This window comes from Lytechinus variegatus, chromosome 3 (assembly GCF_018143015.1).
Source record: "Lytechinus variegatus isolate NC3 chromosome 3, Lvar_3.0, whole genome shotgun sequence".
Classification (NCBI taxonomy): domain Eukaryota; kingdom Metazoa; phylum Echinodermata; class Echinoidea; order Temnopleuroida; family Toxopneustidae; genus Lytechinus; species Lytechinus variegatus.
This window is the reverse complement of record NC_054742.1, coordinates 45,435,399-45,457,387: the sequence shown is the minus strand read 5'-3', so window position 1 is coordinate 45,457,387 and position 21,989 is coordinate 45,435,399. Positions and strand designations below refer to the sequence as shown.

The window sequence follows — 21,989 nt, the reverse complement described above, 5'->3', positions numbered from 1 at the left end:
TAGAAAAGACATTTTATATCTCCGTATTTTGTTGTTGAAACTTTGAATATATAGTCTATGGTTAACATATGCTGTGTAAGAGTGTGTAGTATGGTCTTGACATAGTGTTGCATGGTAAAGTGAAAGTGAAGTGATTTTGTATCCATTGTGATCTAATCATCTTCCTACTTGAATTTTTTTTCTTCAGATGACAGAATGTGAGATATTTCTCTCATTATTGGTGAAATTCATGGAAGGGGATAAACCACTATGGCAAAGAGTCATGGCATTAGAAGTCTTACACAAGATTTGTTCACAATCCAAGCTTTTAAGGTGAGCAGAATAAGAAGTGGATTTAATCCATATCATATTCAAATATGTTTTCAATATATTGCCCATTTGATAGGGCAGGGATTCTGTTACATCATGTATCTTCTTGTGAACTAGTGAGGTCATGCAAATAATGATTGTTTTGACCTGGCATGATGGCTCGGTGGTAGAGAGATGGTCTTGTGAATTAGAGGTTGTGGGTTCCATCCCTAGCCAGGTGATACAGAAGACTTATAATAATTGGCTTGAACTTTCAACTCAGCATTAAGATTGGTGAAGAATAACATTAACACTTTTATGTTACACGGAGCCTGCTGGTACGGCAAATCCATAACTTTAAATAGATATTGTTGTTGGTGTTAGAGGTAATAGTAATAGGTAATAGGTAGTAGTAGTTGTTGTTGTAGTATTAGCAGTAGTAGAAGTAGTAGCAGTAGTAGTAGTAATAGCAGTAGTAGTAGTAATAGCAGTAGTAGCAGCAGTAGTAGTAGTAGTAGTAGTAGCAGCAGCAGCACAGTAATAGTGGGAGTAGTAACAGTAGTTGTAGTAGTTGTAGGTAGTGGTAAGAGTAATAGTAGTAGTAATAGCAGCACAGTAATAATGGTAGTAATAGTAACAATATTTGTAGTAGTAGTAGTGGTGGTAGTAGTTTTGATAGTCATCGCCATCCTCCTCCTTGTCGTAGAAATAGTAGTAGCAGTAGTAGCAGTAGTAGCAGTAGCGTAGCAGTAGTATTAGAAGTCATAGCTGTCCTCCTCCTCGTACAAGTATTAGAAGTCGTAGTTGTAGAAGTAGTAGAAGTAAGTGATAGCAGTAGTATTAGAAATCATCGTAGTGCTCTAAAACAATATGTTTGTTGCCTCTCCTGTATTATGTTTACAGAATGTTCTGTCAGTCCTATGACATGAAACCTCATTCAACCAAGATCTTTGCCAACATAGTGAATGCCCTTGGCGTGTTCACACAGTCTCTCTTCATGAACCCTACTGCAGAAAGACAAAATAGTCAGTCATGTAAGTCACACATCAAAATTTTATAATAACGCCTTGTGTAAATTCAAATTGTACTTGATTTAGAAGTCCAAATAATGTAAAATTATTGTAAATATTGAAAATAATAATGAGGGAGTGGGCTGGTGTCATATTTTTCTCCTTTACTTGCAAATTTGTCTGCAGCCTGAACATGAAAATATGCAACGTTGCAAGATTATTTCTCTTTTTTCTTTTTTGATCTGACCTATACAGGAGTTGATAAATGACTTTTCATATTCTTTGAACTTCCTTGACCAGTGGACGTCTGAGTTCTGTGATTCCCATCTTGGCTTTAAGAATTACCTGTTTCCTGTAGGCAATTATAGATCATATGTTCCTTGCTATTGAATTACTTTTTGTTATATATATTGTAAAGCCTTTAGGAGCAATTGAATTCATTATTTTATGACCAAGATATAATGAATCACTGATAATTGGAATGAATTTAATGTAGCCATAACTAATATTGCCTGGGTTGTTATACAGATATCACATTTGGAGACTAAAATTGTGGATGAAAATTGTTCTAGAAAATAATGATGACACTTCATCAAATTTCCTCTGGTTCGGATTACCCCCATCAACTGACAATCCTTTATTATCAATCATTTCATTTCTGTCAGTAAAGGTACAGGTATATGGCTCCAGTGATTATTTACTCTTTTTTTTTTTGATTAGCTGATAAATCCACCAAGGACACTGGTAGCACATCTCAGAGCGGTACTGGAAGCTCACCTGCAGCTAATATACACCCCCAAGCAGCTTTCACATACAAGGGGGTTTGGATACCACTCATTCCTGTAGCATCATTAGGCACATCAAAGGCTTTAATGTAAGTGCTCCCTCCCCCCATGTTCATTAAACAGAAAGAGAAAAGGTGAATTTACTGTATATATGCCAGAACATTCATTTCAGTCTAGCGATAATGCACTGCACTTTTTTTTCCAGAGGATATTGAGGAAAAATCAGAGGTGATTGTATATCTTCACTGTGAAATTAACATTACGTGTGATATAGTTATCTTGTTCTATTGATAATATTTTGTTAATTTATTCATTCATTTATTTTGTGGTAGGTTGGTCAACATCGTTATTGGTGATGAGTCCCAAAATAGTGATGATCTCCACGTTTACTTATAAGGACAGGCAGTGTTAAGCACACTCAAAGGATCTTTCATCCAAGACCACCGAAGGCCATGGCCATGGATGCCCTTTTGACTGGCCTTTATGCCCTGTGCATTGGACTTGGAGATCTGTTGTATACTTTGTTATTTGTGGCCATACCCTTAACATTAACTTCGCTTTATATTCCTCCTCAACAGAATGGACATGTTAGAGAAAACGGATTCCCCTCCGATACCCGACGGGTACGCCATGTCTGTATCCTTTGCGTGTCTCCTGGACGTGACCAAGAGCGTCTCTTCGGTCGTCACCCTGGAGCTTGAGGCAGAGGAGAAGCGAGTAGATAGGGAAGAGAGGGAAAGAAAGCAGAAGGAACAAGGATCAGTTCTAGACAAGGATGATGATCAAGAGGAAGAGGAGGAGGATGATAGGCCTAGGAGTGTAGATAGTGTATTAGCTACAGTCAATAAAGGTTTGTGACCCCCTTGGATAATCTCTATAAAAATGGATTTTTATTATTATCTGTTTGGCATCACCTGTGCCTGAGAGGCGAGAAGTGAACTGGGGGCTGTTTCATGAAGCTGTTTGTAAGTTAAGAGCAATTTTAAGAACGACTGGTGATCCTTTTTTGTTGTAGATGATGTTCTCCATTAAATGTTCAAGGGTGATTATTTAGAGTGTAAGAAAGGTTCAGCAGTCGTTCTTAAAGTTGCTCTTAAATTACAAACAGCTTTATGAAACGCATACCCGAATCATTATGACCCACAGGTCTATCTTCCCGATATAACTGATTGGGGTGGATGCTGCTTGACCACTGCATATCAAATGGGTCACATTCGTGGCACTGAGAGCACCATAGTTTAACCATGGTTGTGAATATTTCTTTCTTTACTGGCAAATGCTTCCAACATATAAACAAAACATGGCGTATGATACAGCAATCAAATCTATTGCCAGCCAATTTATCATCGTAATCAGCTATGTGACACTTTCCCTTCAATACCTGAATGAAGTGTTTATTTATCTTGTATCAATGATGGGGGGGGTATTTAGAATAAATTTCAGGATTAAAAATAACTTTTTTTCCCTTTAATATGCATTGTTATTTGCCTAACTGGTGTTGCTCAAACATTGTGTAATTGTTTCTTTTCACTATAGATCTGAAAGATCTTTGGGTTGAGATGGTCAATTCTTCATGGTGTGGTGTATTAGCTGCTCTGTCACTCCTCTTAGAAGCATGGTATGTAACAGGTCAAACTGTGTATATCTCTCTTTGCCAATTTGTGCTGTGAATTTCAGCAGGATTCCTACTTATATAGACAATGTGTCTCTAACATTGGATTTTTCCATATTTCTCATTGTTTTGGCTATGATAAAAGTGAGGATTAGTGATGAAAAGATAATTACAGGATTCCTGTGTGTAAAGAAGGAGCTCTGACTTTTAGTGAGTTGCCATTTTGACAATGCCCTTGTTTGATGTTGAACTTTTACAAGGGGGGTTACTTTCATTTAGACATTTTGGTGTCATAGTAGTTTGACCTTAGTACTATTATTGGAGTCCTTCATCCAGAATGCAGAAGTGCTTAATGCTCAGCTTTGAGAGTTAACTTCAAGCTAATTATATCTTCAAACAATTTTCATTGGTTGATCTTGTCATAGTTGTCAAAATAATGTTTTCTTCCAATACGAGAGTGTCATTTACCAAAACAAAAGCAGTTATTAAAAAACAAAAATATAATCTGTCATTTGTCATCAGACTATCCATACTTGCAGAGCCCTACCATGCAATTCTTGCCATTGACCAAGAAATACTGTTGTTACTTTTCCTTTACATGTAGTACTGATGAAGCAGCTACAGAAGCCATATTGAAGTGTCTTGAGCTGTACGCCAGTCTATGTGGTAAGCTTGGTCTTACTGTGTCCAGGGATGCCTTTGTGACAGCTCTGTGCAAGTCCTCTTTACCTCCTCACTATGCCTTGGCTGTACTCAACATTGCACTGCCAACCGGGATCAGTACCCCTAAAGGTAGGGATGTATGAATCAATGCTTTTGGTAGAATGGGTTGCATGAGTGTTGAGATAAAGTACTAAATACTAGTTCCAGTTTGGGTAAGAATGTGAAAAATATTCGCAATGATTTACTTTTTGCCAGCCAGTAGCAGAACAACGATGCTGAAGAGTTTTTCATTATTAATATAAATAATAGGCAAACAAGATGTGAAAATATGTCATGTCTGTTACACAATTCTTGCCCAACATAAGAATTCTGAGTTGTGTATTCCTTTGTAATATAAAAAAAGAGTTGTGTATTCCTTTGTAATATAAAAAAGAGATCTCTTTGCATGAACACACTTATAAATAATTACAGGATATTCATAACAGGGAAGGCTGAGGCCAATTCGTTTTCTAGAAGGCCATTCTTTAACACTATTGTGCAGAAATACAAATTCATTGGAAATCATGAGTTTTGTGCTTTGCTTGACTGTTAATTTCTTTCAATTCAGATTAATTTTCTGGAACTTTCACCTTGTTATTTGCATAATTGACTTCTTTTATTTTTGATAATACAAACATCTACAAAGCAATAACCCATGAATCAAAAGATTCATATTATTCCTTTTTATTTCATCTTCTCTTCTTCATTGTTCCTCTCTTTTCATCTTTCCTCACTTTGCCCATCCCCTCTCTTCCTCTTTCTCTCTTGTTCATTCTTTCCTTCTCCCTTATTCCTATCTTTTTCTCCAGATCACAAGAGGAGTTCAAGCAGTGCCAGTCGTGATGGGTTCCTTCAGGCCACTGAAGGAGGTACTGCTGATCCTACAGATAGCAGAAACCAAGTGGTGGCCGTCGGGACCCCTCTGACCTCAGTTGTCGGTGGGCAGCAGGGTCCTGTCATGGTAATGTTTTAAAAGAATTATTCTAAAAATGTCTTTGAAATCATGGCATATCTGGCATAATTTGTGTGTTAAGTCACCCAAACAATAATTATTATCATTTGTGAAGAGGGGAAATCCCTGGAAATTCTTGACATTCTAGTGTTTCAGATATGTCTTTTATTTATATACCCCTGATGTGCCTCTTTTCATGAAGTGTAATAATTTCAAACTGGGATGTGCTCAGTTTCCCCATTAGAAAATAGCCAATATTCTAAAGATGACATTGAATTAGGTTCATTAAAAAATTGTCGATTATTAACCCTATTATCTCTATCAGCATCAAAGAAAATTCATGATCATTAAAAACTTTAATCATATATTTTCATTAAAGTGGCAAGAGTCTTTTGTGAAAGTGGCGTACGGTTAAATATTAACGAGATGATTAATCATAAAATCTTTTATGTTATCAGTACCACCATGCATACCATATTAAAAGGAATGCATTAGGTACCCAAGGAAAAGTCATATCCATTGGATTTGGCACGTAAAGGATTCCACAGCATATTTTCCAAACCTTTCCAGTTTTGTCAATACAAACACTGAAGGATTAGAGAGAAAAAGATGCTGAGTTGATATCTCTTATTAGTAATGGCCACGAGTCACTCAGACTTTCAATACGATGATTTATAGATTCAACATTAACTTTTTTCTTGTTCTTTTTTCCTGTACAGCTGACAGCTAAGAACATCCAATGTATGAGGGCCATCCTATCTCTAGCACACTGCCATGGTGCTATCTTAGGAGCATCCTGGCACCTTATTCTATCCACCCTTCAACATCTGGTATGGATATTAGGTCTCAAACCTACACCAGGTGGAGGTCTCAAAGGTAATAGAAATCTTCTTGACAATACCCGGCATGAAAGCTTTGTAACAATCATACCATGTTTCAAGCATGCCATTTTTTTTTTTTTTTTATATGATTTCTTTGCAAACCCTGTAGAGTTGATGTGCAGGGGCAAGATCAATTCATTTCCCTTCGGCAAATAGTAAATACATATATGTTTTGTCAAATTAAAGCTGAATTAGATCGATATATATCATTGATCTAGGGTGCATTTTATTAAATTAATAGTCTATGAGTTTCAATGTGTGTAGTGAAATGTAGAAGCTTTCTTTTAGCCTTGATGAGATTACTTTTATGGGGGGGTGTTAGATTATTTGTTTTTATTTGCAAATTATTTCAAATGTAATTTTTTCCTCATCATTACCCCTCACAACCCTTAAAAGCAATGCTATTTTGTTGTGTGAAGTGCATGTTGAGTCATCCTTTCCTGTACAACCTCAGTTTCTACCTCCATATTCAATTTATTATTTTGTATAGTATGTTTGTTCAATGCTTGATGATGAAGTACCCAGTAATCAATATTGGTTTTATCACAAGCTGTTTGCCAAAGTTTTTTTTTTTAAAACCTCCAGTACTCCTTCGACATTGTAGTAAAATAGATGATTAATGTATATCCTGACCTTGTATTGATTTTATGATTTAGCGGATGAATCACAAACCGTTGTGATGAAATGTGAGTAGAAAGCGTAAGATTCTCCTCTAGCAGCTCTCTGTCATGCATATCTTGTGATTGATGCATACATGTAGTGTAGCTGGACAAGCATGCATCCTACATTTATGCATTAACCATTGTTTTTTAACAGAATTGCATATTAGACTTGTCAACTTTTGTTTCAACCAGCTAACAACATTCCTCTGATCCTGTAGATAAAAGTTGTTAGGAAGGTGATGGGTGAAGAGAGATAATACCAATGTAAGGGTGGAGGGGAAAAGGTGGCTGAAAAAAAATGGAAAAGGTCAAATTTGGAAAAAGATTTTGAGTTACAGAGAAAGATGAGAAGATGGTGAGGGTGAAGAAAAAGGACAGATTTATATTTACTGAAATTGAAATGTCTGAACGACTGGAAAGTTCAACTGGTAGATGAATAGGAGGTAGATAGATCGATTAATTAGCTGTCTGTTTGCTGGATTGACTGATAGAAGTTTGTAGATAGTAGTGTATGTAGATAGATACACAAAGAGATGGATGAATGAACAGGTTGGTCTATGTATATAACAAAAATACATTACATCTGTACATCTTGATGAGATCAAGTAAGGATTAGACGTAAACACATTTTGATAGACTTTATACATGTCCAAAGAATGTTGTTCTCATATACATGTATCATCCATTCACACATATTTATTCATACAATGTACATATCTTGTGTTTGTCATATGTGTTATGATATAGGGAATGTCTTTGAGGAATAGATCTAATCTTTATACTTATATATACATGTACTAAAAGAGATTCATGTAGCTTCTTTCATATTGAATACAACATTAGACTTCAGCATGGATGACCATGTGTAATTATATACACATGTAGATAAGTATGTAGTGCATTTTCATTGCAATAGTAGGTTAAATGATTGTTAACATTGTATCCTCAAATCATTGAGAAACTAGAATATTTTGAAATTTGCATTTGACCAACTTGCTTTGTATATAAGGCCATACAAAGCCATCAATGTACTGTGTGATCTTAGTTCAGATTTCAGTGAGGAATGATAATTAGATATAGCATATAACGAACAGCAAATTATTTTTGCATCAGTTAATATATCATTCCCCCAATTGTTGCACTGTGCATATTTCAAACTTTGCTCGTAATTAACGGTTTTGTGGTGTTTACTGTATGTCTTTCATGAAAAACAGAATGTATATTTTCTGTAACTGCAACCCATCCTCAATCCTTGTGTATTTGTGCAGTAAGCATGCTTTCCAATCCTACCAATTTGTTTTAGTTGTAGATTAGTTTAGTACTATAAGTGATACCTGATGGTGAAAATGAATATTTATGGTGTCTTATAAAAAAAATTTCAGTGCAGAATAAAATAATGACCCTTTGAAAAAAAAAATAATGCTGGAAATCTCCTGGGCTCCGTAACACAAAGATTAGCGATCAATCGCTAAATGAACTGACCAATCAATATCAACGTTACATGCGCATTAGGTTTAAAATACTGACCAGGGACCAATCAGAGCGTTTCTTTCATACGGGTATTTGCAATTCATCGCAAACCTTTGTGTTACGGAGCCCTGGTCTGTGCTAATAACGGTTGTTTTTCTCAAGGGATGTTCTTTTCTCAAATAGACCTATGGCTCTTGACTATTCAACTCGATACACAGTGGGATTATCTGGGTATGGTTTTCTACCGGCTGGTGCCTTTGGGTTTGAACTTGAAGAGTTGACCAGGGATCTATCTCATTTTCTTGAAACACTTATCCTAAACTGGCCTTATACTCTGACCAAAAATTTACCCCTTTGTGATTTTTTTTTTCTTCTGATAATTACCCTATGAAAATAAAAATATTGATGCATATTTTGTCTCTTTAAGTAGCACCCCAATGCTTTCCATTCTGCAAAGACTGTCTATTTGAAGTTATATATGTAATGTATTGTATGAAATACATGCAAGATAGATGGTTATTGGTCCATGATAAATGCAAGCAATACATAGAAGTTCTGCTTACAATGGGTTATAAACATTTTAAAACAGAGGTAGAAAATACAGTGAAGAAGACAAAATGATTTTCTCAAATATTCATACACAAATATATACATGTATTTAGGTGCTTTGCAGGTTTCACGTACCTTGCATAAAGTGAAATCCTCTAGACTTATTCAATCTATGAATAACAAAAGAAATGTGATATTGACACAGCCAGTATACTGGTTATGTGGCACATAGAGATGGATCAAATCAAGTTGGTGTCTATGATGTATAATTATTGCAACAAAAAACTTACTGTAATTGAACAAAAGCAGAAATGAGCACGATTTTGATGTTATTTCAACTAATTTGAGGTGCTTCTACTTGAACTTATCAATGAATAATTCTAAATTGTCTATTGGTTTGACTAGTTGGAGGAGGTACGGATTCACACACGACAGTCATCACCACAGCAGCCATGACAGAGCTTCCTGTACTATCATCTATGCTTTCTCAGCTCTTTGAAAGCTCCAAGTACCTTGATGATGTGGCCTTACACCATCTTATCAGTGCTCTGTGTAAGCTGTCATCAGAAGCAATGGAACTAGCCTACTCAAATAGGGTGAGTTTGAACATTATGCCAATTTTGATGAATACGTCACTGTTTCCTGAAGAGCTTAAAAAATGTGGCCGTAGACCATATCAGTGATTCTATTCACAGAATCTATTTTACTGACATTTTTAATAGACTGAGTATGATAAGGAAAGTTTTTATAGCTAAATTATTTTAGAAGTTTAGAATGCTAGATGATGCTTCTGTATGCTTCCTTCAGAGTAAGTTGAGTTAGCTCCATTTGATTTGTCATGTATGAGGATTGGCCGTAGTTATACTAAATACTCTCTCAAGTATTTGCTTTTGTGCTCAACCAATGTTTATATCCAGTCGTGATGATTTCTATATACATATTTGATCAGAACTTTTTCTTTTAAGTTAGAGTAATTAATGATTGGACTTTTTGGTATGGGTGTAGGTAGCTACCATCCTAACATTTTCATCTCTTTTCAATTTACAGCAAGAGCCATCACTTTTTGCAGTAGCCAAGCTCCTGGAGACAGGATTAGTAAATTTACCTCGCATGGAGGTCCTCTGGCGCCCTCTTACAGCACATTTGTCCGAGATCTGCCAGCATCCAAATGCAAAAATGAGGGAGTGGGGAGCTGAAGCAGTCACATCCCTCATCAAGGCAGCTCTGGCATTCAAACACAGCCCTCCACTTCATGAAAATCTGGTAAATATGCACATTCAAGCGACATTGATTTGATCATGTTATGAGATCATGGGTCAAAGGTCATAAAGGTCATTCACAAAAATAGCTTATTTTTGCAACGACTTGATAGATCCAATAAACATTGAATTTAGACTCGATTCTTATGTGTATATGTGATTGATCCGATAAGCAAGTATGAACAGTCAGTCGGCAAGCCCCTGTGTTAATGAGCAAATGGGCCAGATTTATCCAAGTCCTCTCGTGGCTCAATTCATGTCCCTGCAAAATCTCGTGAATTGTGAGACTTTTTTTCTCAAAGAATTTAACCACTTTCTCCTGGAGTAAAATTGATTATTTTTGTACCATTGGGAAGAGTAAATGTTACTCTTTCATATTGGTTATTTCTTTTGAATAAAATATTTTGATAAATAAGTGATTTTTTTACGAGAAAAGATGCATCAAACAGAAATTTCTTCCTCTGTTTTCACTTGCAAATTGTGCAACATTTTGTGTTTTAGGTACCAACATTATTTATATCATCAAAAAGCTCAAACTCTATACTTTCTTACAATATCACTCTTGATATGTGGCATCTTTTAGATGGGTCAGCAGCCAGCTTTTTCCATCAAGATGCAAGACGAGATTTTTAAAATTTCTGAGTAACATAAAATCCAGAGTTCTGATTGGCTGAATAATGTTTTCACAACAACAGGCGTGGGTTATTTGAAGAGATTACCACATGGTGAGTGTGACCTTGCAGAGGCCCAGTGTGGGGAACATTGGAATTTGCCTGGGTGTGTGGTCTCTGTGACCAATCAGAGTGCAGTATCCTTGTTTTTGAGCTGCTAAATGTACTTGGCCTATGAAAAGCTGGCTGCTGACCCATCTAAGATACATCTTCTTATACAAATTATATCATATTAAAGCGTAGATCTTCAGCTTTATTATGATCTGAAAATCATTTGTACTCAAACAGAAATCAAGTGTGAAAACAACAACATTTGTTGCATGAAAAAAATAATTTTGTTTCATGTTTTATATCAAAAGTTTTCCCTATATTACAACATTTTTTAAAGAATTCCAAACACATGACCTGAAAGAATGATTCTTCTTCTTTACAAAGATACCAAAAACATGAAATTTGGTTAATATTTAGAGCAGCAATGGCAGAATAAAAAGAGGTGTTTTGGTTCGCACCAAGCTCATTAACTATGCAAAAACCCTACAGTAATGAATATCACTTGGATAAAAGAAGCTACTTTTTCAGGGCTTGCCGACTGTGAAATTATTCACAAAAAAAAAAAATTAATCTGGCTATTGGAGTGTGTGAATGTTGCCTGTGTTTCATGGATTATGCATCTTGTAATCAACCAATTTGGCATGATATTTGTTTATTTTTCCCTGCTACAGAGGTTGCAGACACTACTCCTTAGTCCTCTCCAAGAACTGTCATTAATCCCTCATGCAGACATCAGACAGAAACAGTTAGATTGTGTTCATCAGATCCTATCTAACAATGGAGAGACACTCGTCCATGGATGGCCTCTTGTCTTAGGGGTGATTGGTGCTGTTACTACTGACCAAGGGTAGGTAGTTAATATTGAAGTCTTGTGATGAAAAATTAGTAATACTGTCACTGGGTTGTTAGAATCTTTGTTAGAATTTTTAGGTAAGCTCAGAAACAATTGGATTTTAGAGTTATGAAAGCTATGACAAAAGTGATAACATTCTTTTGTCTAGAAAGACGTCTCTCCTGGAATTAGGAGACTGTTTTAAGATGATATGAGGTTGCCACCATCACCATATTTTTTAAATACAGCTTTTCATGAGGTGTCCTCAGATTTTTTTAATTTTGAGATGCAAGGTTTTAACAGCCCAGTAATGTTATGTTATCCATATTTCGGCATTCCCATAGTATGTACACCTGACCCCCTATGTAGGAGCTTCCTGAAGTGACTAATCTTTGAAAAGTTATCATGCTCTCAAGGTATCATTACCCGATCAATTTGTGAAGTAAAGTAAGAATGGAGCAAAATGGGATTTTTGCATACAAATTTTGACTTTTCATCAAAATAAACAAGAAGAGAAGAAAATAAACATACTCTCTATCTTAGTAAAACTTTAAAGAAATTAGGGATAGTTTTTCTTCTGGATGTCAAAAGTAAGTAATATCATTCTGTTTCACAATTCTTTTTTCTTTGCTTCTGATACATTGCAGAGAGTCATTAATTCGATCAGCATTCCAGAGTATTCAGTTGGTTGTAACGGATTTCCTTCCCATCATGCCTTGCTACTGTTTGCAAATCTGTGTTGAGGTAGCAGCCAAGTTTGGATTGCAGAAAGAAGAGCTTAATATCAGTCTCACAGCAATAGGTTTACTCGTAAGTTCTGAACAAACATTGTTTATATATGTTAATTTTATTCATCAAATTCATACCCCCCCCTTGCCATCATCCTCCCTCTTCCCTGTCATTTTGTCTTTACACTCCCACCCCTCATGTTATATTTATGCCTCTGACCCCTGTAACACAAAGGTTAGATATTGATCGCTAATCGCTAATGTGAAAGAACGGTTTTAATTGGTTCCTAGTTAGCCTACTGAGCAAAATGCGCATGCAACGATGATCTTGATAGGCCGTTTCATTTAGCGATTAATCGCTAACCTTTGTGGTATGGGGCCCTGCTCATGTTGAGTGATTGCCTGAGGTGTAAATGTCAGCCAGTCTCTCCATTCTGATTTTGGGGTCACAAGAGTATAGATATAGGTCATGGCTTACTGTTACCATTTGTTATAGATCTTATGGTTAAATCATAGTTGACCTTGCATCATGAATGAATATTTGACTGTGAATCTGATGAGGTGATTAATATTTCTGAAAAAATGTACTTCAGATCTGCCAATGGCAGAGGCATAGATTTTGACTGTACCCAGTTGAAAGAGTATCTAGTTTTACATATTGTTGCTATGTACCAACTAGAATGTATTCTCAAATAAATATTTTGCCCTTCCCCACTCTCTGTCCCTCATTTCTTTAGTGGAACATCTCAGACTACCTGTACCAGAACAGAGAGAAGATCAGAACGGTGCTTAGTAAAGAAACCATAGGTGGACCTAAAACCACAAGCAATGGGGAGCAACCCATTCCTCCATTTGATGCTCTTTGGTTAACCCTTTATTCAAGGTTAGTTCATCCCCTTCTGATCATTCTGACCTTAGAGTGGTGGGGGGTGACCCATTGTCAAGACACAATGGCTCACCCCTCTCTCTATGCTATCTGATCAGAATGATCCAGCACCACCACTGCTCACTAAAATACAATACATAGAAGATTTTTTCTGATGTTAGGTTAACCAAAGTCCAAAGAGGGTGTTACATGAAACTACTTGCAATCAATTACAAATTTCTGTAGCGAGTTTATAATTTATGAATCGATTTTTACCTATGCTTTATAAACATATCAGTGTAGACTCTTTGTTGCATGAAACAGATAAGTATTGAATTATAATTGATCGTAAGTTTGATGTTGTTTAAAGGTTTGCATGGTGGCATGTACAATTGCTGATGTGGTTTACGGTACACCATGTGGAGTGTTATAGAAATAGTGGATAGAAGAAGAGAACAAGTGGATAGGCGAGAAAGTGGAGATTTGAGAGTAGAGTATTCTTTCTTGAAAATAGTCCTGAAAAGGACTGTAAACCAGAAGGAATGTTGAGTGAGAACAGCTTGAGTAGTAGAGCTGATGAGGAGGTGCTGGCTTGAGTCGGCGAGTAGAAATGATGAGTAGTAGAGAGAATCGACGTTTCAAACACGTTGACTGTTTCTATAACACTCCACATTGTGTACCGTAAACCACATCAGCAATTGTTAATGATCATAAGTTTGTTGCGATACCCTATAAGAAAGCATGAATATTTGTATCACTGAGTGTTTCAGGTCCTCTTTTTGAGAGATCTGGTAATGAGAATCATTGCCTTACCAGTGTGTCAGCTTGGATAACCAAACTACATGATCAATATTGTTTGACTGGGGCTGTCGCACCTCCTCAAGTGGTTCCTCCATTATGTTTTATTGTGTAATATAAAATTATGTATATTTTTTACCTTACAGGTTAGCTGACCTATGTGTAGACTCCAGACCAGCGGTTAGGAAGAGCGGTGGTCAAACTCTCTTTTCTACCATCAGTGCTCATGGAGCTCTCCTCAAACATACAACTTGGCAGATTGTACTATGGCATGTAAGTCTTGTATGATAAATCTACATTTCATTCAGAAAATGTATACTTAGTTTAGGATATTGAAATGCAAGTCATAGTTTAGATTGCTTGTAGAGTGATTTGGCATTGGCTCATCTTGAAAAGCAGCTTTCAGTTAAGATTTTAACCTATAGTACATGTTTATGCAGCAATTTGCTATAATGGTTTAGAATCTCAACATTAAATTCAACTTTTTCACAGCTTTAAGTGATGCTAGGACAACATTAGTCTACCAGTATGGACCTTGAATCTGATATGGGAGATACATAATCAAGGGCATGTGTCTGATATTCCATAAATACAGTCAAAGTTTAGAGGTTCTTCCACAAATTAAGAGGCATTATGAGATATAACTAATTTTCACACATTTTTTGTGTCTGTCTAGGTTTTGTTCCCATTGCTTGACAAAGTAAAGAAGTGTTCGAGCGTAGCTGCTACTGAGCAGTCAGAGCCCAGTGGGAACATTCTCATACATCACTCGAGGGATACAGCAGAAAAGCAATGGGCAGAGACCAAGGTTCTTACTCTAGCTGGAGTGGCTAGGGTCTTCAATACATGGAGATATGCACTTTTACCACTAGGTAAACCTCTACAGATGATTTTTAGTTCACTTTGATTTAATTTAATGTGAAAGGAATATTTCTGTAAGTGCATTAGCAGTTTCTGTCGTAATTAGCTGCAAGAAAAATAATGAACAAAGCAAATATTTTGTCTTTTATTAGTTGGAAAAAATATTTGTGTTTCTTTAAGTCTTAACTCTTATCTCTACTTTTACTAAAACTAGAAAATAACCCCTTTATATTTGCACCCTGTGCATCTGTTATAATTGTAATGAATGTTGGATACTGCTGTTATCTTTGCAGGGGATTTCCCCAGAGCATGGGCACTGCTGTTAGAGCACATAGAAGCTTCTGCACTGAGCCCAAGCAAAGAAGTCTCTCTGAATGCCCTCAAGAGCTTCCTAGAAGTCATCCAGATGAAGACGCCTAAGCAGATAGTTACAGTCATCCCAGACCCTCAACTGACCCCACAGAAATCAGGAGGAAATGGTAGCCTTGAGACATCATCACTTGCAACAGATCTTCCTATTCCAGGTAGTGAGACCATCATTCGTATGCAGCCTGCGGGCTCAGTATCAAACTCTGATGCATTTGAAATGGACAATGAAAGGACTAGTGATGAATCCAATGGAAGCATGGAAACTGCCGAAGGGACATTCCCAGGGTTTGAAGATGCTGCCTTGTGGTCCAATGCATGGAGGGTTTGGATCAGTATTGGTAGCAACAGCACCAAACCACCAGAATCCAAAGCGGATGCTGTGCTTCCTACACAAGCTTTCCTGACAGCCCTTGTCCAGATATTCCCCTACCTCTTTGATCATGTCAAGGACAAGTTTGTGGCATCGGACTTGCAGAAGTTGTGCTTGGTTCTGCAGAGTGCCGTATCAGTTCCAGTGCAGGCAGACATGTCAGTTTTCTTGATACCATCAGCCACAGAAACTGAGATCACTACACTGCAGTCTGCTGTCTTACATGTATTTGAAGTACTCAAAAAGGTAATTTTGGTGAAGGATTTTTCCCTCATGGTCTGACTAAACTCTTAATTGTTAATCATGAATTTACAGTCGTAATTGAGGGTAGGCATGTCAAGGTCTTTAGAACTTATTCAAGGAGGTTGACATAACGAAGCAATTAGATACTCTCTCCGTGGTACTCTTAAAGTTTAAAGCACTTCCTGATTCGATGAAAGCTATGTTTCAAGTTTTAAGTTTATTTATTTCATATTCCATTGAAAAAATCATACAAATCCAAGGATACATTCAAATTGGGAATACATAGTCAATAATAAAACATTATTTATGAAAACACATGTTGCATAGGACTGAGGGTCAACAAAAGGAGCAATTGGCCTTATATAATGTTGACTGTTAGGTTGTAAATGATTATATAAACCAAAAAGAGAGAAGTGTGACATAGAATTAAGAATTATTTTTCAAACAATATGTAAAAGACTAATCACTTTTTTTTTAACTGAGGCCAATAATTTTTCAAAATCTGTAATGGGATGATTTTTAGATGATAAAAAAAAGATGATTAAAGATCTACAAGAAGTCTTTGTTACACATGATATAGCTCTATGACGGGTTTGACTAAATTCAGGTATCCACTTTTCATGTTGCTGATGTAATATGCAGTAAAATGATGGCAATTTCATTCTCAATTGAACCCCCAAGGCTGTTGCAGAAGGCAGTGAGATAATGCAGTCTATGTATCCAGCCATCTTTGATCAACTCTTAACGTTCATCACATACTCCTGCCAGCCTCCATCATTCGGTCACATTGAGACCAAGGCTATCACTAAAACTGCTCCTAAACAGGTAAGATAATAAAATAGTTCTCATATTTGCACAATCTCACACTATGAAATAGGACATGTTACTCTAGTATTGGATACAAATTGAATTTAAATTGTAATGTACTTTCCCTTTATCCGAGCCTGCTTTCTTTTTGTACTTCATATCACGTTGCTGCAGGGTTATACATTGAAGATTATAAAATGAAATGGAGAAGTAGCATTTATTCTCCTTTTTTGTTACTTGTCAAGTCAGAAATTGAGAGAAAATGAGGTATCAAACTCAATATAAAAATGAAAAACCCAGAAATCTAATATTTTCTACAATTTAGCCATTATTCAGAGTGTAACGTTATGTGAAGAATGAGCTTGAAGTGTGAAATAATACACACTTGAGTTAATTTTGTTAATAAGTGCATTGAGAAAAAAAGAGATTAATAAACTAAAGAGGTTATTTGTTACAGAATGCAACTGTTGCATTTGTAGAAATAGTGCGCCAAGCTTAGTTTATAAATTAACTGGTTGATTACTTCATTCAGTAATTTCCTTCTAAGCTTTTTGCAGGGACCTCTCAGTTCCAATAATTATTTTAACTAGTATTTAACACTTACTTTACTTTAAATTGAATAAAATAGCTTTACGATGCTAAAGAGGTAGAACTTTAACCATTCATTTCAATTCTAAATGAAACCAGCTCCTATATGAAGTTTTGACAATGTAGTCTGAGTTTGCATTCTCTCATGGCAATTATCTGCTTTACTTTTTCTAAATAAGTTATTTTATTTTTTTTTTTTATTCCCAAGAAGGTTTTTCGTAGTTGACAGGTTATGCTTCTGTAGCACAACAATGACCATCTGTTCCGCTATCAGTTCTTTATTCAAATACTTTTTAAAATGAAAGTGTCCTTGTCCATTATAGTTACCGAAGAAAGGAAAATCATGTACTATGTCTTTGTGCACTAAAGTGTAAATTGTATCCTGAGAGTTGGATCAAACAATACCCCACCCTTCCATGTCCCTCCCCCCCCCCTTCCCTTTCATACACTCAGACATATTGCTTCCTGGATTACTGGCTGTGAGGAGCTGTAAGAAAATGGAACAAAAAAAGTAAAGAAAAACATTTCCTGAATAATAACATGATGCGTGTGGTCTAGCGTTACCAAAAGGGAAACAATTACACCCAAAAGTGCATTGTCTATCCTCGTGAGTCGATGCATCACTCCCGGCCCAATTTAGATGTTTGGTTAGATTAAGATTCTAGTACCAGTTGAATTATAGCATTGAGGGATCTGAATAATTTCTTGAAATATTTAGCTGTACATATGACTTACATGTCATAAGGATAGAGAAGGGAAGGATGATACATTTTCCTGACTAAGCAATGATTTTGATATTGTAGAATTGACTGATATTTACCTCCAATCTATTTTGAACAAGTAAAGATAAAATTTGCTTTATTAACTACACCCATTGACTGTTTCATAAAGCTTTTTGTAAGTGATTTGTGACTTTACGAATGACTGGTGATCCTTATGGTGTATATAATTTACTACAAGAAAGGATCACCACTTGTTCGTAAAGTTGCTTGTAAATTATGGAAATCTTTATGAAACACCCACCAGATCTTATATCTACTTTATAGTGTCATAAGTCATGCATTTGTTTTATGATAAACCAATTTCACATCATATATTTGGATCTATTTCTCCAAATAACATGTACATGGGCATTGTTCTCCTTTAGTATATTGTTTATGTACAGTTGAGGCCGAAAGTTTACATACACCCATGGAATTCAGTGAAATTTGTTCACATGCCAAACATCATTAAATTTACTATATCTTCAGAAATATAAATACTACCATGAAGAATTTGGTATCAAATGAAAGAGCATATTGAGCTCTTCCACATGATTGGAATACCGTTGAGATCAAAGTATATTTCAGGTGGAATTTTCTTTGAAGAAAAAAGTAATATTAATGCGATTGTATTCTATTGCTAGTTTTTATATTTTCAAACATCGTTTAATGAAAATATATGAATGTCAAATCTATGATTTATATTACATTTTCTATCATGATATGTCACCACTGAACAAAAATGTGTAATCTGAAATGTTTGTTTTGAGAAGTAATTAGCACAAATATGAAATGTTTTTGTCAAGTTTTTATTTTTAATTTGTCTAAAATATGAAGATTTTTGGGGAAAAAATTTCACCTAAATATTTTTCAGCTCCTGGTGACAAAGCAATGTGATGAAGGGGCATGACATACTCATTAATTTGATATCAAATTTGTCATGATAACACAAATGTTTTATAAGATACCGTAAATTCTATGACGTTTGACAAATGTCAGCTTTTCTTTGAATTTCCTGGGTGTATGTAAACTTCTGGCCTCAACTGTATGTGTATGCTATATACGTTCATAATTCAATATGTTTAGATTTGGCTATTTTGATAGTTGACTATTGACTTTAATATCCCATACATGTATATCATCAGTTAACTTTTGTGATCGTTGGACTTCATGGCAATAGAAATGATGCCCCTTTAGACCATGATCATTGCCACATACAGGACATCCTTAAAATCCAATCCAGAACATCATGTTTCCTGTTGTAAAGTTTACTTGACATTCCATCATCGTTCACAATAAGCCATTCCCTTGAGTTTCCTCTCTGGAAGGGAAAACCACACACACGATTCTCATGTTTGAGTCACCTAGGAGTCATACTTACATTTCCTTGTCTTTTATATCCATAGTAATAGACATTCAGGGACTTTAAAGTGGTGAATTGCCATTTGGTCTACTCCCATTTTGTCTATTTTCCATTTGGTCTAATCTCACATGATCTTATTGTATTTTGTTTACAACGTATCCATCTACTACATTTGATGTAGTTGCCATTTTATAGCTCATTCACCATTTGGCCTAATCTACAGTCAGGCTAAACACATTTTATCTAGTATCCATGTGGTATATCACCAATTTTTCTATGATTTATGATCTGATTATGAATCAAATTTTTATATGACACATTGGATAATATTTAGTAGATATAGTATAATAATAATATAATAATCATAATATCAGGGCATTAGACTAAATGACAGTTAGACCTATTGATGTTTTGACCAAACAGTAAAGAGATGGCATTTATAATAGACCAAGTCAATGGTAGATCGAAAAAATTAGTCTATTTTGGTCAGGATATGCTCCGCTGAGACTTTGTCTGGCTTCGCGGCATCCCCTCCCTCAATAGATCATTATCCCATACACACTGCAGTGGTGGTGGTGGTGGTAGACATTGTGCTGTGATATGGTAACACAAACACGATTGGCTGGCGCATTTGTAAGTACTAGCTGCATTAGAAACATGATGACGAACGATTGACAAACATGACACCAGCTCTTTTAGAATAAAATTTTTGGATTTTACGTCACATATTTCAAGAAACTGGTAAGCTGATTGTATGAAATTGTTAATTTTCTTTCTAGCATTTTGTTTCTCCCATTTAACCCTAAAAAGACGGGGGGGGGGCTGATTCAGCCCCCCTCAACATTTTTCGCGAGAAGTCCGCCGCACGAAATTTTTTGAACGCGTCGCTCACTGACTTTTTACTTTCAAGTCTTGCGCAAATTTTGAGACCAAAATTGTGACCCCCGGGTACACGGTTCCGAAATTACGCAACATTTCGTAAGTGCATGCAGACGCAAAATTACTCAAATACGTGAATTTTTGTACAAATCCAGTGCAAATAGTGTTTTTAGCCCAAATTCATAAATGTATCATTATTTTTCCTTTTACTGCTTAAAATCAATTAATTTTATCTTTTTTATGGTCAAAATAAAGTCCCCAACAATTTCCATTGAAAAAACAATAAAAAACAAAAAGTCGAAAAACAGAGAAATACATAAGAAATTTAGAAAACAATAGAATACATAAGAAAATAAATGTTATGTTGAAATTATTTTTAAATAAATTTGATCAGGTGCCTATCTAGAGTATGTGAAACAAAAATTAGCATTTCAGGGGCATTATTTTATTAATTAGAGCAAAATATGATTTTACGCATAAATTAGCATAATTAATGAGACATGAGATTTTTCGCAGAATTTGTGTTATAGTTTTGTAGATAATGCCATGGGTAATGCGTGTGCCAATTTTCGTCGCGATCGACGGCCGAGATCATAAGGGGGGGCTGAATCAGCCCCCCCCCCCAGTCTTAGTCGTCGAAATAGCCCAGTCTATTTAGGGTTAAAGTTGGATTTTAAGGAGAAATCTAAGAGGATGAGGTAGTGCACCTTTTTGCCCATAGACGCTGTAGTAAAGCCTCTCATGAACCACCACCATTACAAGTCCTATGGGAGTCTTGCGTCTATGTAGGAGGAGAGCTGAAAAAAAAATTTAGTCTAACCAAGTGGATACTAAACACATACATACATATAATTGATAATGATCCATGTTGAGCTTGTAAAGTTGAAGAAACCCCAATACCTCATTTAATGAAATAATGTACCGATAATTTGAGAAGTATAGTATGTATTCAGCGACCTTGAAAATACAATCGCACAGGTGCAAAGTATCTCATTTGATATCTTTGTTTTGAAAAAAAATCCTATTTCTTGATAGTGCTCAGTGTTATCTGATAAATTACATCGTTACTGTGTGTATGTGTAGATTACCTCAGTTTTATTGACATGAAAGGGGAATTATTTTATCATTGCAAAGTTATAGAAGAGGAAGTTACTGTTTCAATAATCAGTAGTATTCAAAGTATCAGGAATTGTGTGTAGAGGTACAAGATTATGAATTACTTTATTTTTCTAGACATCAAAGGGGAAATATTTGATCATACATGTACCAAAGTGCATGTGTGCTAACTTAAGGAGGAAGTTGTTGTTTTAGTGATTTGGTATAGTAGTATTTGCAGGTTATAGTGTTCTATCAACAAGTAAAAACTGAAACCTTTTTTTTTAACATTGTCAAGAAAAGAAAGGTGCATGAAGAATATCCTAGAGCCTATTTTCATTATGGTTTTCTTTTTTTGTTTTTGCTTATAATGAAAATTGATGCTCTTTTTTCTTTTCTTCTTGAAGTTTGCTAATTTTAATGGGTTTGCTAATAAAATGCTTCTCATGTTTTATTTGACTTCCCTGTTTGTTTATCAATAGAAAAAGACTCAGGTAAATATGTGAAATTTGTATTGTGCATGGAGAAACTAATACTA

At 35.6% G+C, this 21,989-nt stretch overlaps 1 protein-coding gene across 8 annotated transcripts in view; it reads left to right on the top strand.

Annotated features, from left to right (window-relative positions):
• LOC121411151 (protein MON2 homolog) overlaps positions 1–21,989 on the top strand; it is a 55,075-nt gene that overhangs the window by 16,754 nt on the left and 16,332 nt on the right. For 4 of the 8 annotated variants that reach the window (XM_041603694.1, XM_041603689.1, XM_041603691.1 and 1 more), the window contains exons 9-26: positions 188–312; positions 1,192–1,322; positions 2,019–2,172; positions 2,662–2,933; positions 3,620–3,701; positions 4,300–4,487; positions 5,207–5,358; positions 6,069–6,225; positions 6,887–6,916; positions 9,317–9,507; positions 9,959–10,174; positions 11,564–11,739; positions 12,372–12,534; positions 13,190–13,335; positions 14,262–14,388; positions 14,792–14,987; positions 15,270–15,961; positions 16,640–16,783. In XM_041603694.1, coding sequence (XP_041459628.1) covers positions 188–312; positions 1,192–1,322; positions 2,019–2,172; positions 2,662–2,933; positions 3,620–3,701; positions 4,300–4,487; positions 5,207–5,358; positions 6,069–6,225; positions 6,887–6,916; positions 9,317–9,507; positions 9,959–10,174; positions 11,564–11,739; positions 12,372–12,534; positions 13,190–13,335; positions 14,262–14,388; positions 14,792–14,987; positions 15,270–15,961; positions 16,640–16,783 — 3,342 coding nt within the window. Of the gene's footprint in view, positions 1–187; positions 313–1,191; positions 1,323–2,018; positions 2,173–2,661; positions 2,934–3,619; positions 3,702–4,299; positions 4,488–5,206; positions 5,359–6,068; positions 6,226–6,886; positions 6,917–9,316; positions 9,508–9,958; positions 10,175–11,563; positions 11,740–12,371; positions 12,535–13,189; positions 13,336–14,261; positions 14,389–14,791; positions 14,988–15,269; positions 15,962–16,639; positions 16,784–21,933; positions 21,946–21,989 lie in introns of all 8 variants that reach the window. The other 4 variants (XM_041603693.1, XM_041603688.1, XM_041603692.1 and 1 more) reach the window with 3 other exon arrangements.